At 45.3% G+C, this 18,295-nt stretch overlaps 1 protein-coding gene across 1 annotated transcript in view; it reads left to right on the forward strand.

The window, feature by feature from the left end:
* The window catches only part of SRCIN1 (SRC kinase signaling inhibitor 1), a 211,176-nt gene that overhangs the window by 161,903 nt on the left and 30,978 nt on the right, over positions 1–18,295 (forward strand). Inside the window, exons 8-9 of the mRNA XM_040437242.1 lie at positions 1,627–1,661; positions 17,219–17,394. Of these exons, the coding sequence (XP_040293176.1) occupies positions 1,627–1,661; positions 17,219–17,394 (211 nt within the window). The remainder of the gene's footprint in view (positions 1–1,626; positions 1,662–17,218; positions 17,395–18,295) is intronic.

Raw genomic sequence — 18,295 nt, forward strand, 5'->3', positions numbered from 1 at the left:
TTGTGCATGCTATACATGTCCCATATCACCTATCAACAGCCAAGACAGTCAAACAATGGTAGCTATTCTTATGGTCCACTGAAGGCCTATTATTGTTTCTTCATCTCCTCCTTCTTTAACCCTTATTGATTAAAGGGAATCTGTCACCAGTTTTACGCTGACCTATCTGGAGGCAGCATAACCCGGTGACAGTGACCCTGATTTAAATGTTTGGTGACATACTTTTTTCATGCCAGTCATTTTCTTAAAACCCCTGGTGAGAAGCTCCAGCATGAGCCGAGTGATAATCATGAGCTGTAGCTGCCGGTCATGTTGTACCAGTTGATAAATTGCTGCCATACAATGATCTGGATGCTATCCTAAAAAGAGAGACCATTACAGTCCATTAGTGATCTAGCTGTATTATCCTTCTGGAATAGTCTTTCATAGGAGGCTGGTTGCTTAGTCTTCATTGTTCACACACATTGATACAGTTATTTGTCAGGCCACTGAAGACTTGGAAGACAGCTATTACATAGCACGATTTACAGTTTTCATACATTGCTTTTCCTAACAATAAAAATAATAATCTGTTGTTAATTATTACTTGGGGCAATTATCGTTAAGCTCTCATATTATTGGCCGCCTGGGTGAAAAATCGCTCTGTAAATTGTTTTAAAGTGCGCTCAACATTACAATGTATTCCTAAGAAAACGGCAGCAAGAGAATTATCCTAATAAACCTGAAAGGAACGTCGTGCTCTGCTTCTTCAGTCCAGGGGTTCTTTTGAGCTATGGGGTGGATCTGTAGACCGCTGTAGTCTCATGACATAATGTATAATACATTTATACTGCTGACATAAGAGGGGAAAACACAATTCCAAAGTAAAGAGCTGCATTGGCAAAACTTTAAGGGTACTGCAACGCGTAGAGGAGCATCTCCTGGGTATTTGGCTGAAATCTGCGCAGAGGCAAAATCTGCACCAATTCATGCAGATTTTGCTTCGTAAATGCTGTGGATTTGACCCAGATTTCGCTGGTGAAATCTGCAACAGATATTCGCAACATTAATTGACATGCTGCATATGTAAAGTCCACATCACATGTTAATTTATGTGCCAACACGGTGCAGACACTCTCTACAGAGTTGCGAAATTAAATGAGGAAAATCTGCAGCATTTACGGTACATGTGGCTCTCCCCTAATGTTTATTACATTGTGATAAAAACTGGGTATTCCTGGGGGGGCAATCCCTTTAACTGAAAAGACCAATCGGTAAACTCAACATGCTTAAAGGGCATCTGCCAGCAGATTTGTACCTATGACACTGGCTGACCTGTTACACTTGGCAGCTGAAGGCATCTGTGTTGGTACGATGTTCATATGTGCCCGCATTGCTGAGAAAAATGATGCATATATTTGCATATATTAAAACATAATTTTTCTTAGCAACATGGGCACATATGAACATGGAACCAACACAGATGCCTTCAGCTGCCAAGTGTAACAGGTCATCCAGTGTCATAGGTACAAGTCTGCTGACAGATGCCCTTTAAAGACTACGTATGGTAGCATGCTTTGTGACCTATTTTCTGATATGTGAGCTTTTTGTCCTCCATTCTGAATTTTTTTTAATGTCTACTTCTAGTGAGAAGACAGACTCAACAAACAGTGGATCAACAAGTGAGTACTGGTTGGAACGGTCTAGCTCTAGCAGATTACTCATGGTGTAAAGTAGAAGTCCATTAAATAGATGAGCAGCTCCACATACGTCTTTTCAGCATTGTACAGCTGGGTTGTTTTTTTCTTACTCTCTTGAGCCTTCCATCTTGAATGCAGTCAGATATCTTTGGGTATATTCAGAGGTAGTGGTCGTGGAGAGGTTCTTGGTGCATGGCCCACAACTGTGTTTTTACAGCTAATTGCTATGGTCCAGTAGCTAACACAGGTGAAACTCTTTAAAACTGTGGTGACAATTAGTGACAAAATCCAAACCATGACTGCCACATCTGAATACATCCTAAGCAGAGGCATAGCTAGAGGATTCAGCACAGCAGGTCGGTCAAAAGCATATCCATCGCCTGAGTGGACCCCCAACCCAGGTAACACCACACCATGACCAGTACCACCAAATAATGACAGAATAATATGACCATACTGTACAAGCCATTATTACTGTACTTGCATAGCAAGATGTCCCCAAATACTGTACCTAATGTTACTTAGTGTACTTAAAGGCAAATCACTTCTATGTGATGTCTCCGCCATTCAGACACACTGCACCTGCACTAAACTCCTAACAGAACAAGTGCAGATGGCAGGTGCAGTGTGTTTAAATGGAGGAGACATCAAATGGAGGTGATTGGCCTGGTCACATGACCCTCCATCAGCAGCCATTTTATGGACAAGACCTCTGTGTGGACAGTGCAAGACTTTGTAAGCAAGGACGTATACCTTATGAAATATAGAATATGGTGCAGAATTTCAACAAAGGCTACGTTACTAAGTGCAATTTTGTCATCTCGCAACAGTAACCAGAAAGTGGCCAACCCCTTTAATATTGATGCCCCTCGTGCCCCCTGAATAAATATAATCCTTTGAATAAATAATATTAATGCCTTTTGTGCCACACAGACAGCTGCCATGGACTTACTTCAATTCCCCAACGACTACAGGTGGCGTCCTGTAGGCCAGAAGTCACTTTAGGTCTACGGGGTGCAGGTGACCCAAACACACATAGTACATAGGCATCCTGGCACAGATGTCATCGCAACGTCTGCATCAAGACGCTGACATCTGTGTGTGTTCCTGAATTGAGCAAGCACTTCTGATTACACTGAGCCACTGAAACTTCCGAGACGATGGGCAGTGTAATGAAGAGGAAGTACTGCTCACACGGAGCTCCGGCTCCTCTTCAAACAGCTGATCGGAGGGTGTGCCAGGTGTTGACAATTGATGACCTATCCTGGGGATAGGTCATCAAAATTTATTGTCTGCACAACCCCTTTAATAATTTGGATCTTTATCCTAATAGGACTACAGTGTTGTGTTGTGATTGGTTAGCACAGGGAACTGTTACCTTGCCCATACCATACATACTTGTAATTATTATGGCTTCCCGTTGTTGCCACTGAGGATAGATTTGCACACAACTCCTCTTGACTTGAATAGTAGCCGGGATTTTGGCCCATTCACATGCATTATCTTTTACTTCATCCGAAATCAGCAACATGTCGGAGGTAAAAGTCGCTCTGATAGAGTAAGCTCATGCTTAGGTTTGTGAAGGTGTTTGTCACGACTGCTATCCCAGCAGCAGTCGTGTCGCACCAGACGGAGGGGAAGGGGGACCCTTATCTACGGATGGGAATAGTATGGCCACCCCTGACTAACCCTAAGCTGGCACCTGTCTGCCCTGATACCCTAGACGGGGTGTGAACCCGTGTGGCGAGCAGGATGCCTAAACCCTCAGTCACCCTAACAAGCCTAGAGTGGGGAAAGGCCGATGGGAGCACTAGTCACCATCACTCATGTCTAGGAGAACAGCAGGAGAAGACAGCAACAAACAAACTATAGCAGAGATAGACTTATCCAGTCACGAGCAGAGAAGGCGATCCCAATCACGACAGTCCACGCCGGACAAGAGCTCCACAGCAACACCATCAAACGATCTCCTTCAAAGGTCAGAATAGAACTGGAAGTAAGGACTATATCTGGCAATGACTGCAAGTGAAAGTGAAACTAATATAGTAGCTGGGAGTGGCAGACAGGACTCACCTGAGAAGGATGCCTACAAACTCCCAGTCAGGACAAAAAGGTTCACAAGGCAAAACCCGGATGACATACCCTGAACCATGGAGCAAACTCACAAGCTATCGCGAGTAGCAAGTCGCTGCGACCTTCTCCTCCCAGACCTGTCTGGATCAGTCACAGTCGTGACAGTACCCCCCTTTCTACGAGGGGCCCCCAGACCCTCAAGACCAGGCCTCTCCGGATGGGAGCTATGAAAAGCCCGAATGAGTCTGTCCGCTTTTATCTCTGAAGCTGGAACCCACATTCTCTCTTCGGAACCATAACCTCTCCAGTGCACCAGGTACTGAAGAGAGCGGCGAACATATCGTGAGTCAACAATCTTTTCTACCTGAAACTCAAGACTGCCATCAACAACCACCGGTGGAGGCGGTAGTGGCAATGGTTCAGGAGGTTCTACATATCTCTTAAGCAGAGATCTGTGGAAGACATTACGGATCCTTAGAGTCTGAGGTAGCTCCAGACGAAAAGCCACCGGGTTAATGATCTTAATTACCCTATAAGGACAAATAAATCTCGGACCTAATTTCCACGAGGGAACCTTCAACTTGATATTTCTGGTAGACAACCACACCAAGTCATTCACCCCAAGGTCCGGACCTTCAGAGCGCCTCCTATCAGCCACACGTTTGTATCTACCACCAATTCTCTTCAAACTTTCTTGCACACTCTGCCACACTGAAGAAAGTGAAGACGCAAATCGTTCCTCCTCGGGAATCCCAGACGGCCCCCCCTCACTAAACGTACAAAACTGAGGATGGAAACCATACGCACCAAAAAATGGTGACTTATCGGTGGATTCTTGACGACGATTATTAATGGCAAACTCGGCTAACGGTAAATAAGATGACCATTCCTCCTGATTTTCGGAAACAAAGCATCTCAAATATGTCTCTAGGTTTTGATTGGTACGTTCAGTCTGACCGTTGGACTGTGGATGGAAAGATGAAGAAAACGACAGATGAACCCCTAAACGAGAACAAAAAGCTTTCCAAAATTTAGAAACGAATTGGGTACCATGATCCGAAACAATATCGGAAGGGACCCCGTGAAGCTTCACGATGTGGTCAATAAAAACCTGAGCCAGTGTGTTAGCATTAGGCAATGCGGCAAGAGCAATAAAGTGCACCATTTTACTGAATCTGTCAACCACTACAAGAATAACAGTTTTCCCCGCTGATACTGGTAGATCCGTAATGAAATCCATTGATAGGTGCGTCCAAGGCCTGTTGGGGATGGCTAGAGGTAAAAGACGCCCTGCCGGACGAGTATGATCTACCTTAGAACGAGCACAGGTAGCACATGCAGACACAAAATTCAACACCTCCTGGCGCCACTTAGGCCACCAGAACCGACGAGACACTAATTCAGAGGTTGCCCTACTACCTGGGTGTCCTGCCAGTGTGGAGTTATGGTGTTCTTTTGTATCTCCAGGCGTAAATTTTCTGGCACAAACAGTTTACCCGAGGGGCAGGAGGCCGGGGCGTCCCCCTGAGCCTCCAACACCCTCCCCTCTAAACCTGAGTGTAATGCAGAGACCACCACCCCCTTTTGCAAAATGGGCTCTGGTACCTCAACATCACCTCCTCCAGGAAAACTTCGAGACAATGCATCCGCCTTAGTATTTTTTGCCCCCGGGCGATAGGTTATTACAAAATTAAACCTAGTAAAAAATAACGACCACCGAGCCTGTCTAGGGGTGAGACGTTTAGCAGACTCCAGATATAATACGTTTTTGTGATCAGTAATCACCGTGACGGGATGAACCGCCCCCTCCAAAAAATGACGCCACTCCTCAAAAGCCAACTTAATAGCCAAAAGTTCCCTGTTGCCAATATCATAGTTCCTTTCTGCAGTAGACAATTTCTTCGAAAAGAAAGCACACGGACGCCATTCACCAGGGGACGGGCCCTGAGATAGTACCGCTCCCACCCCCACCTCTGATGCGTCAACCTCTACAATAAAAGGAAACGAGACATCTGGCTGTACGAGAATAGGGGCCGAGGTGAATCTCTCCTTCAGAGATGCAAAGGCAGTTTTGGCTGCATGTGACCATTTGGAAAAATCGGATCCCTTTCGGGTCATGTCCGTCAGTGGTTTGACCACCAAGGAATAGTTCTTTATAAACTTTCTATAAAAATTGGCAAACCCCAGGAAGCGTTGCAATGCCTTCAGGTTCTCAGGCAGATCCCAGTCTATAATCGCCTGGACTTTCTCTGGATCCATGCGGAAACCTGAATCTGACAACACATACCCCAGAAATGGCAGTTCTTTTACGGCGAACACACATTTTTCTAACTTAGCAAACAATTTGTTGGCCCTTAATATCTGCAGCACTTGTCTCACATGGATCTTATGTGTATCCAGATCCGGGGAATAGACCAGGATGTCATCAAGATATATCACAACTAATCTCCCGATAAGGTGACTAAAAATATCGTTGACAAAATGTTGGAATACCGCAGGCGCATTAGTAAGACCAAATGGCATGACCAGATTTTCATAATGCCCTTCCGGAGTATTAAAAGCCGTCTTCCACTCATCCCCCTCTTTGATGCGAACCAGGTTATAGGCTCCTCTGAGATCCATTTTCGAGAACCATTTAGCACCAGCAACCTGATTAAAGAGGTCGGGAATGAGAGGAAGAGGATAGGGATCTCGGATAGTTATCCGGTTTAATTCCCGGAAATCCAGGCAAGGACGTAGGCCCCCATCTTTCTTTTTAACGAAAAAGAACCCTGCAGCCACAGGTGAAGAAGAGGGTCTGATGTGTCCCTTAGCCAAACTCTCCGAAATATAATCTTTCATAGCCTTCCTCTCCGGGCCGGAAAGATTGTATAACCGGGTTTTAGGTAGTTTTGCCCCAGGTAATAGATTAATCGGGCAATCATATGGACGATGAGGTGGTAACCCCTGACAACCCTTCTCAGAGAACACATCCATAAAATCTGACAGAAAGGCAGGTAAAGATGTTACAGAGAGTGTAGAGCACCTACTACTCAAGCAGTTGTCCTTACAATGTTCACTCCACTCCACAATCTCCCCGGCCTGCCAATCCACCACTGGATTGTGAGTCACCAGCCAGGGAAGCCCCAATACCATAGGAGCCGGAAGACCGTCCAGGACATAACAAGAGATATGCTCTTTATGGAGGTCCCCTACCTGCAGATGGATATTATGGATGATCTGAGTTAACTCTCTCTGAGTAAGAGGGGAGGAGTCGATGGCAAAAACAGGAATGGTTCTGCGTATCGGTTCCGGAGTAAAACCCAGAGCATGAGCAAACCGTGCATCCACCAAGTTGACCCCCACCCCACTGTCCAAAAAGACGGAACAGATCTCAGTCTTATTGCCCGACTCAACGGTAGCGGACAACAAAAACTGAGACATGCATATGGAGGAAACGAATACGCCCAGACTGTTATCCTCTGCACAATCTGGGGACTCTAGTTTTCCGGCGGCTCCTTTGTTTGTGGTCTCTTGGGTTCTGAGGGACAAACCTTTACAAAATGACCCCTCCCCCCACAACGAAAACAAACCTCTGACCTACGGCGGAACTTAGGAGGATTCACCCGTCTAGTGGCGCCCCCTATTTGCATTGGTTCGACTGGATCATAACAAACCGATACCTGCCCTATAGAGGCCTCCGTACAATTTAATAGTCTCTCCCTAAGTCGTCTGTCGATTCTTATGGACAGAGACATAGCAGCCTCCAGAGACCCAGGGACCTCGTATACCGCCAGCGCGTCTTTTAATTTTTCAGACAACCCCTGGCAGAACTGACTCCTAAGGGCCGAGTCGTTCCATAACGTATCAGTAGCCCACCTACGGAATTCGGAACAATATAGTTCAGCAGACCGGTTCTCTTGCTGAAGTCTACGTAGCTTAGACTCAGCCAGTGAGACCCTGTCCGGGTCATCATATACGAGACCCAGGGCTTAAAAAAACTCCTCCACTGATCGTAAGGCCAGAGAGTCTGATGGTAGGGAGAAAGCCCAAGCCTGCGGATCTCCTTGCAGGAGAGAAATTACAATGCCCACCCGTTGTTCCTCACCGCCGGAGGATCTAGGGCGTAACCTGAAGAACAATTTGCAAGCTTCTCTGAAGGTTACAAATTGGTCTCTCCCTCCTGAGAACCTATCAGGTAAAGCCACTTTTGGCTCAGGAGTACCTTGGTTTCCCGTAGCAACGGTGGAACCCAAGGATTGCTGCTGCAGCACTGTTGCTTTTAATCCTGCCACTTCAAGGGATAATCCCTGTAATTGTTTCGCCAAAACCGTAACCGGATCCATAGTGGAACTGAAAAATACAAAGCAAAACAGCAAGCAAAAAAAAAAAAAGAAATGTTACTTTTTAAAAAATTTTTTTTTTAAAAGGCCAGATATACTGTCACGACTGCTATCCCAGCAGCAGTCGTGTCGCACCAGACGGAGGGGAAGGGGGACCCTTATCTACGGATGGGAATAGTATGGCCACCCCTGACTAACCCTAAGCTGGCACCTGTCTGCCCTGATACCCTAGACGGGGTGTGAACCCGTGCGGCGAGCAGGATGCCTAAACCCTCAGTCACCCTAACAAGCCTAGAGTGGGGAAAGGCCGATGGGAGCACTAGTCACCATCACTCATGTCTAGGAGAACAGCAGGAGAAGACAGCAACAAACAAACAACAGCAGAGATAGACTTATCCAGTCACGAGCAGAGAAGGCGATCCCAATCACGACAGTCCACGCCGGACAAGAGCTCCACAGCAACACCATCAAACGATCTCCTTCAAAGGTCAGAATAGAACTGGAAGTAAGGACTATATCTGGCAATGACTGCAAGCAGGGCCGGCTCCAGGTTCATGTGGGCCCTTGGGCGATAAATCCCAGTGGGCCCCCATGAGGCATTTTTTTACATTGACATGTCCCCCTGTGGCTCCTACACGGTATAATGACCCCCAGTGGCCCCTATACAGTATAATGACTACTAGTGGCCCTTCACACAGTATAATGAACCCCCAATTCCCCCCCACTGTATAATGACCACCTGTGGCCCTGCATTCAGAATAATAACCCCCAGTCGCCCCCATTTAGAATAATGACCCCCAGTAGCCCCCACACTGGGGGAATACTGTATGGAGGGGGCTCTGGGGGTATTTATACTGAATGGGGGGTCATTGGTGATCATTACTAAATGGGGGACACTGGGGGTCATTATACTATGTAAAGGGCCCTCACAGTATAATGACCCCACAGTGGCCCTCCATTCAGAATAATGACCCCCAGTCGCCCCCACACTGGGGGTTATACTGTATGGAGGGGGCACGAGGGGTTATTATATTTAATGGGGGCTCTGGTGGTCATTATGCTAAATGGAGGGTCAATGGGGATCATTATACTAAATGGGGGGCACTGGGAGTCATTATACTGTGTAAGGGACCCTCACAGTGTGATGAATGACCCCCCAGTGGCCCCCTCACATACCTATCATTGCAGGGGAGCTGGTGGTCCTGTCATTCACTAACCGCAGCTCCCAGCTCCCCACATGAACCTGGAGCCGGCCCTGAATGACCCCCAGTAGCCCCCACACGGGGGGAATACTGTATGGAGGGGGCTCTGGGGGTCATTATACTGAATGGAGGGTCATTGGTGATCATTATACTAAATGGGGGACACTGGGGGTCATTATACTATGTAAAGGGCCCTCACAGTATAATGACCCCACAGTGACCCTCCATTCAGAATAATGACCCCCAGTCGCCCCCACACTGGGGGTTATACTGTATGGAGGGGGCACGAGGGGTTATTATATTTAATGGGGGATCTGGTGGTCATTATGCTAAATGGAGGGTCAATGGGGATCATTATACTAAATGGGGGGCACTGGGAGTCATTATACTGTGTAAGGGACCCTCACAGTGTGATGAATGACCCCCCAGTGGCCCCCTCACATACCTATCATTGCAGGGGAGCCGGTGGTCCTGTCATTCACTAACCGCAGCTCCCTGCGCTCCTTCTCTCCTCCGGCCCGCTGCAGCAGTGAGCCAGGCCTGGAGGAGAGAAGGAGATGTGCAGTGATGGAGCTAGAACTGACTGGGCCCCACAGCGAAATTTAGTACGCCCCCCTCCCCCCCAATGTGTGTTCACATTACGTTTTTCCTATCGGTTTGATGTATACACATGTGCAGCACTCCACGTTTTTGTATCCTGCAGAGTCAAGTAAAAAATGCAGACGTTAACGTATATGTTTTTTTACCATGGAACTGTATGGTGAACGGACGCCACTGTACGGCATCAGTCTGAGGCATCTGTCAATGCATACATTTTCAGTATGCATTAAATGGATGGCAAAAATGTGATGTGAACCCAGCCCTAGTGTCATAATAAGCCCCAGTACACAGCGGAGCAGCATGGAGGAGAGGGGAGGCCGCCATGTACTGACAGAGCGCTACCTGGTCCTGGTGGTCAGGGATAAGGACTGTGTTTCCCAAGGATCATTTTCTACTGGAAAATACAGGGCACAGTATAATACACTAGAATCTATATAATATAAAGATATTAGCCCCACCCCCCGAATAATCATACGATTAGAGGGTCATTTATTATATAGAAATACGTCTATATTAGGCGTATTTCTGACACAGATGTGGCGCAAAGGTCCTTAACACTGCAATCTGTATCTTTTCCCGCTCATGCCAGGTCTAAAAAAAGTGGTGTGGGCAGAAAGGGATACAGTTATGGCCATCCAGTTATTGGATACCACCGCCATATAGTGATACCACCGCCATATAGTGATAACACCGCCATACAAGGATAAAACCACCATACAGTGACCGGATAAAAGGGTATAAGAGGGCATAGTACAGGGAATGACTATGGGCACTGCACAGAGTGTGGTAAGAGGGCACAATGCAGGGTATAAAGGGGCACAGTACGGGGTGGGGGGCACAGTCACATGACCCTGTGATGTTAGAAGGTCCTTATGGTGAATGCGGTTCAGATGCCACCATAATGAGAGGCAGAGGAGTGAGACAGGGGCCCGGGGCCCTGGATGGACAGGAGGGGTGGACACAGCAAGTAGGTTGAAGGGGCTCTGAGGGGGATTCATACAAGTAGTGGCAGGAGGTCTGTGCAGGGCAGCAATAGGAGATAGGAGGGTGGGACAGGAGCTCTGGATACATGAGGGAGGAAAGGAGACAGCAGGGGCTCCATAAGGGTGATATAGGACAGGATATGGGGGGGGGGGGGGGAGGTGTCATGGAGACAATCAGCTTAATAAAACAGTAACACAACTAAATAGAATGAAGCAGCAGTGTCCCCCCCTTTCCTTCTGTCCCACAGAGAAGAGACAGTCACAGTGCAGACTCACTTACAGACTGTGTTCACACTTCTCTGCTCCAGCTCCAGCCGTGCGGTCTCTCTCCAGTCTCCTCAGGCAGCACGTGTCCTGTGTAGAGGGGGCGTGTCCTGTGTAGAGGGGGCGTGTCCTGAGTCTCTGCAGCTCAGAGGGCCCACCAGAGGGGTACTGCGTATGTGAAAGGACAGCAGTGAGAGCTCCCATCTGTATTGATGGAAGTGCTCATAGCAGCTCAGTGGGCCCCCCCAGGAGCATTGGGCCCCGGCACTTGCCCGGGGATGCCGGGTTATGACGCCGGCCCTGACTGCAAGTGAAAGTGAAACTAATATAGTAGCTGGGAGTGGCAGACAGGACTCACCTGAGAAGGATGCCTACAAACTCCCAGTCAGGACAAAAAGGTTCACAAGGCAAAACCCGGATGACATACCCTGAACCATGGAGCAAACTCACAAGCTATCGCGAGTAGCAAGTCGCTGCGACCTTCTCCTCCCAGACCTGTCTGGATCAGTCACAGTCGTGACAGTGTTTTTCTGGACTTTTGCAATTTTAGAGGTTTTTTTTGCACCTGACATTTTTTGGTACATTTATTTTGCTGTAAAAACTCCAGCTCCAGTTGGTTTCTGAAAGTCTGTGGAAAATTTAAAACATAAGACACACTGGCATTTTTTGCTACTGGTCTTTTTAATTAGGTGGCTTTGAAAAAGAAAAAAGCAGCCTGTTAAAGGGAACCTGTCACCTGGATTGTGTATACACTGCGTGAAGAATTATTAGGCAAATGAGTATTTTGACCACATCATCCTCTTTATGCATGTTGTCTTACTCCAAGCTGTATAGGCTCGAAAGCCTACTACCAATTAAGCATATTAGGTAATGTGCATCTCTGTAATGAGAAGGGGTGTGGTCTAATGACATCAACACCCTATATCAGGTGTGCTAATTATTAGGCAACTTCCTTTCCTTTGGCAAAATGGGTCAAAAGAAGGACTTGACAGGCTCAGAAAAGTCAAAAATAGTGAGATATCTTGCAGAGGGATGCAGCACTCTTAAAATTGCAAAGCTTCTGAAGCGTGATCATCGAACAATCAAGCGTTTCATTCAAAATAGTCAACAGGGTCGCAAGAAGCGTGTGGAAAAACCAAGGCGCAAAATAACTGCCCATGAACTTAGAAAAGTCAAGCGTGCAGCTGCCAAGATGCCACTTGCCACCAGTTTGGCCATATTTCAGAGCTGCAACATCACTGGAGTGCCCAAAAGCACAAGGTGTGCAATACTCAGAGACATGGCCAAGGTAAGAAAGGCTGAAAGACGACCACCACTGAACAAGACACACAAGCTGAAACGTCAAGACTGGGCCAAGAAATATCTCAAGACTGATTTTTCTAAGGTTTTATGGACTGATGAAATGAGAGTAAGTCTTGATGGGCCAGATGGATGGGCCCGTGGCTGGATTGGTAAAGGGCAGAGAGCTCCAGTCCGACTCAGATGCCAGCAAGGTGGAGGTGGAGTACTGGTTTGGGCTGGTATCATCAAAGATGAGCTTGTGGGGCCTTTTCGGGTTGAGGATGGAGTCAAGCTCAACTCCCAGTCCTACTGCCAGTTTCTGGAAGACAGCTTCTTCAAGCAGTGGTACAGGAAGAAGTCTGCATCCTTCAAGAAAAACATGATTTTCATGCAGGACAATGCTCCATCACACGCGTCCAAGTACTCCACAGCGTGGCTGGCAAGAAAGGGTATAAAAGAAGAAAATCTAATGACATGGCCTCCTTGTTCACCTGATCTGAACCCCATTGAGAACCTGTGGTCCATCATCAAATGTGAGATTTACAAGGAGGGAAAACAGTACACCTCTCTGAACAGTGTCTGGGGGGCTGTGGTTGCTGCTGCACGCAATGTTGATGGTGAACAGATCAAAACACTGACAGAATCCATGGATGGCAGGCTTTTGAGTGTCCTTGCAAAGAAAGGTGGCTATATTGGTCACTGATTTGTTTTTGTTTTGTTTTTGAATGTCAGAAATGTATATTTGTGAATGTTGAGATGTTATATTGGTTTCACTGGTAAAAATAAATAATTGAAATGGGTATATATTTGTTTTTTGTTAAGTTGCCTAATAATTATGCACAGTAATAGTCACCTGCACACACAGATATCCCCCTAAAATAGCTAAAACTAAAAACAAACTAAAAACTACTTCCAAAAATATTCAGCTTTGATATTAATGAGTTTTTTGGGTTCATTGAGAACATGGTTGTTGTTCAATAATAAAATTAATCCTCAAAAATACAACTTGCCTAATAATTCTGCACTCCCTGTAGAGCTGAGGACATGGGTTGCTAGATGGCCGCTAGCACATCCGCAATACCCAGTCCCCATAGCTCTGTGTGCTTTTATTGTGTATAAAAAACAATTTGATACATATGCAAATTAACCTGAGATGAGTCAGAGCTTGAAAATATGACTCTTCTCTGGTCACACAAGTAAGATATGACTCTTTTATGTAAATTTGCATATGTATCAAATCGTTTTTTTTACACAATAAAAGCACACAGAGCTATGGGGACTGGATATTGCGGATGTGCTAGCGGCCATCTAGCAACCCATGTCCTCAGCTCTATACCCAAAATCCCGGTGACAGGTTCCCTTTAAGGCTTGTGGCTTTTTTTTTTTTTTTTTTTAGCAGTTTTGATATCTCCTCTATAGGAAGTAAAATGGCAGAAAAATAAGTATTTACACAGATGTTTGAAAAAGAAATGCTCCTAAAAACGCCATAAAAATCACATACAGAATAGAAAAAAACGTAAGCGGTTTCTGTGGTGTTTTTTTTTTTTATTGAACTAAAATATGTCAGAGCAAAATCATGTGTGTAGGGCCCATAGGTTATCAAAAACATTGTAATTCATAGACCAGCAAATTGCTAACCAGAATTATGTTACTCTGTTTTATGATAATTAGCTTTTTTGGGAAAGACTCCAATTTGTATTCTGTTTATCCAGATTTTTGAGGATTGAATGGGGTGATTAGGAGCTTCTCTGTGATGTGTTTTATGCACCATTAGGCACACTGCTATCTTGTTAGTGCACATAGTAGTTGCTTCCACTGTATATAGTATGTGCACTAGAGATCTGCAAAGTGGGCATTATATACATTGTATGCGCATGACTGACCTCTACTGGTAAAATGGTGAAGTGCAACTTAAGCCAAATGGATTACATACAGTGAAGAACAGAAGTATTTGAACACCCTGCGATTTTGCAAGTTCTCCCACTTAGAGATCATGGAGGGGTCTGAAATTCACATTGTAGGTGCATTCCCACTCTGAGAGACAGAATAAAATAAAAAAATTCAGGAAATCACATTGTATGATTTTTAAATAATTTATTTGTCTTGCACTGCTGAATGTAAGTATTTGAACACCTAAGAAACAGCAAGAATTCTGGCTCTCAAAGACCTGTTACTGTGCCTTTAAAAAGACCACCTCTACTGCACTCATTAATCTAACTTAGTAGCACCTGTCTGAGCTCTTTAAAGACACCTGTCCACCCCACAGTCAGTCAGACGCCAACGATTACCATGGGCAAGACCAAAAAGCTGTCAAAAGACACCAGAGACAAAATTGTCGACCTCCACAAGGCTGGAAAGGGCTACGGGGAAATTGCCAAGCAGCTTGGTGAAAATAGATCAGATGTTAGAAAATGGAAGAGGCTAAAGACGACTGTCAGTCTCCCTCGGACTGGGGCTCCATGCAAGATCTCACCTCGTGGAGTATCACTGATGATAAGAAAGGTGAGGAATCAGCCCAGAACTACAAGGGAGGAGCTGGTCAATGACATGAAGAGAGCTAGGACCACAGTTTCAAAGGTCACTGTCGGTAGAACACTACGCCGTCATGGCTTCAAATCATGCATTGCACGAAAGGTTCCCCTGCTCAAGTCATCACATGTCCAGGCCCGTCTGAAGCTTGCCAGTGACAATCTGGATGATCCAGAGGAGGCATGGGAGAAAGTCATGTGGTCAGATGAGACCAAAGTAGAACTTTTTGGTCTAAACTTCACTCGTCGTGTTTGGAGGAAATAGAAGGATGAGTTGCATCCCAAGAACACCATCCCTACTGTGAAGCATAGGGGTGGTAACATCATGCTTCGGGGGTGCTTTTCTGCAAAGGGGACAGGACGACTGCACTGTATTAAGGAGAGGATGAATGGGGCCATTTATTGTGAGATTTTGAGCAACAACCTCCTTCCCTCAGTCAGAGCATTGAAGATGGGTCGTGGTTGGGTCTTCCAACATGACAACGACCTGAAGCACACAGCCAGGATAACCAAGGAGTGGCTCCGTAAGAAGCATATCAAGGTTCTGGAGTGGTCTAGCCAGTCTCCAGACCTAAATCCAATAGAACATCTTTGGAGGGAGCTGAAACTCTGTGTTGCTCAGCGACAGCCCCGAAACCTGACAGATCTAGAGGATATCTGTGTGGAGGAGTGGGCCAAAATCCCTGTTGCAGTGTGTGCAAACCTGGTCAAGAACTACAGGAAACGTTTGACCTCTGTAATTGCAAACAAAGGCTTCTGTACCAAATATTAACACTGATTTTCTCAGGTGTTCAAATACTTATGTTCAGCAGTGCAAGACAAATAAATTATTTAAAAATCATACAATTTTTTATTTTAGATTTTTTATTCTGTCTCTCAGAGTGGGAATGCACCTACAATGTGAATTTCAGATGCCTCCATGATTTCTAAGTGGGAGAACTTGCAAAATCGCAGGGTGTTCAAATACTTCTGTTCCTCACTGTATACAATGCAGGAACCTACATAATAATGCCATCCCTTTATGAGAACGGATGTGCATACTTGTGTGCCAGACAGGTTCATGGTCTGTGCTGGTTTAACAAGCTATGGAAATAACATTCTTTATCTACTTTTATGATACATGGATTTTTCCGTGACATTATTTTTTTTTTCTTTTTTCAAAAACCCAAAATTTTTACAATTGGCCTATGAAAAAATTACTTTTTTTAAACACCCACATTCATTATTGTTGTGCACCCATTCACGAAAATGGGCAAGTCTTGCAAGAAAGTCTGATCTAGACAACAGGGATGAAGTCCGGCACTCTTCATTTTATTTATGCTAAAATCTGACCTTAATGGGGCAAGCTGCTGTTGTCTCTGCACGGACTGGTGGTCTGTGCAGAAACACGCATAGTAGAATAGGCCAATTGACTGTAACATGTCAGTGTGCAGTCTAAGGTGCTGTCTGTTCTACACTTGGTCAGCACCTGGACGTGAAAAACACTTGTCTAAATGAATCTTTGGCTAGGGCAGACCTCTTGTCGCAGAAAAAATGTGCAACATTTTTTATAAATACAAATTGGATTTCTGTGCAACTGTCGCATCACAGTTGTAGCATGTCGCAATGTGACATCATTGACTATCATTACAAAAAATGTTGCATGACATTAGTGCAACGTGAATGTCAAGCGACACATGTGGCAATGTAGTTGTACAGTTTTTGTCGTGCAACACATGTCGCCGTGTAGCCCTAGTCTTAAAGGGAGTCTGTCAGCAGTTTTGACCATGGTAAACTGTTGACAGCACTAGGTAGGGGCTGGAGAGAGAAGGACAACCATACCTTTTTGTGGAGCATTTCTCATCAGGAGTAGTGTGAATATGAAGGCGTATTCCTCTAGATTCTGCTCCCTCAAGTTCCCAGGGTGGGACTTCACTATGAATTGCTGTCTGTATTGAGCTGCTTCACAGCCCCTCCCCTCTGCTCTGAGTCGCAGCTGTACTGGTCTCCTGGTTGCATGCTACAGCTGTCTCTCAGAGCAGAGGGAAGAAACTGTCAAGCAGCTCAATGCAGAGAGAACTTTACAGTGAAACCCCACCCTGGGCACTTGAGAAAGTGGAAACTAGCAAAATAAAACTTCATGTTCACACTACTCCTGATGAGAAATGCTCCTCAAAAAGTATATTTGTTCTTCTCCTCTCAGCCCCTGCCTAGTGTTGTCAACAGCTCGGCATGGTCAAAACTGCTGACAGACTTGAACTGTTTACAGATTTGATTTAGTGCATTTTGTTTCTCATTTAATTTTAGCTGCCGGACCTCAAAATGCTGGTACCCCATTGTCCAGTTCTACTCCAGGATTTACTTCAACCCCAGCTGACCAGAGTAAAGCAATCAGCCGCCTGCAAATGCAGCTTCATCTTCATGACCTGCAACATAATGCCAGCGAACTAAGGAATCAGCTGCAGCAGCTGAAAAAAATGCAGGTACCTAATAATACCATAATGAGATGTAAACTGGCTATACCATAATAAGCTGCAGAGTAAGGTTGCCCGTACACGTTCAGCATAATTGCCAGCAGTCCCGAATTTGCTGTGACTGTCCTTAATTTTCAGATACAGTCCCTGCAAAATCTGGTTGTCATTGGCCAAAAGTGGCTTATGAAAGTCCCCTCCATAAATGGGCATCTTGGTGGTGTTACATGAAGTCCATCAAGTTCAACCAACGCATGGGTAGGGGTGGATGGATCCTATTTGTCCCGAGTTTACCAACTCCAATGTTGGTAAGCATGGTTCAGGTTTTCTGATGCAGCTTTTTAAGCCAACCAAAACCTGGTGTGGCTCATAAAGGGATCATTAAAGGGGTTATCATACAAAAAGTATACCTATGCAATAAATAGAGCATTTCTAATAAAGTATTATTGCAATATAAGTGCAATGATATTATTATTAGATCTTTTATGTACATTATGTTTTCTTCTCTGGTAGCGCCCCTGCTGTTTACCATGTGACCAACATGCTCAATAACTTCCCTGCTCCCTTCTTCCTCTCAATGCCTGTTCAGTGATCTGATAGTGAAGCAGGTGAAGAGGCCCAGACACCTTTCATTCATTCATTCATTCATTCATTCATCCCTACTTCTAAATTCATGGAAATACCATATATATATATATATATATATATATATATATATTTATATATATATACACACAGTGAGGCACAAAAGTATTTGAACACCCTGCGATTTTGCAAGTTCTCCCACTTAGAAATCATGGAGGGGTCTGAAATTCACATTGTAGGTGCATCTACTCTGAGAGACAGAATAAATAAAAAAAATCTGGAAATCACATTGTATGATTTTTAAAGAATTTATTTGTCCTGCACTGCT

The sequence above is a fragment of the Bufo bufo genome, chromosome 6 (assembly GCF_905171765.1).
Source record: "Bufo bufo chromosome 6, aBufBuf1.1, whole genome shotgun sequence".
Taxonomy (NCBI): domain Eukaryota; kingdom Metazoa; phylum Chordata; class Amphibia; order Anura; family Bufonidae; genus Bufo; species Bufo bufo.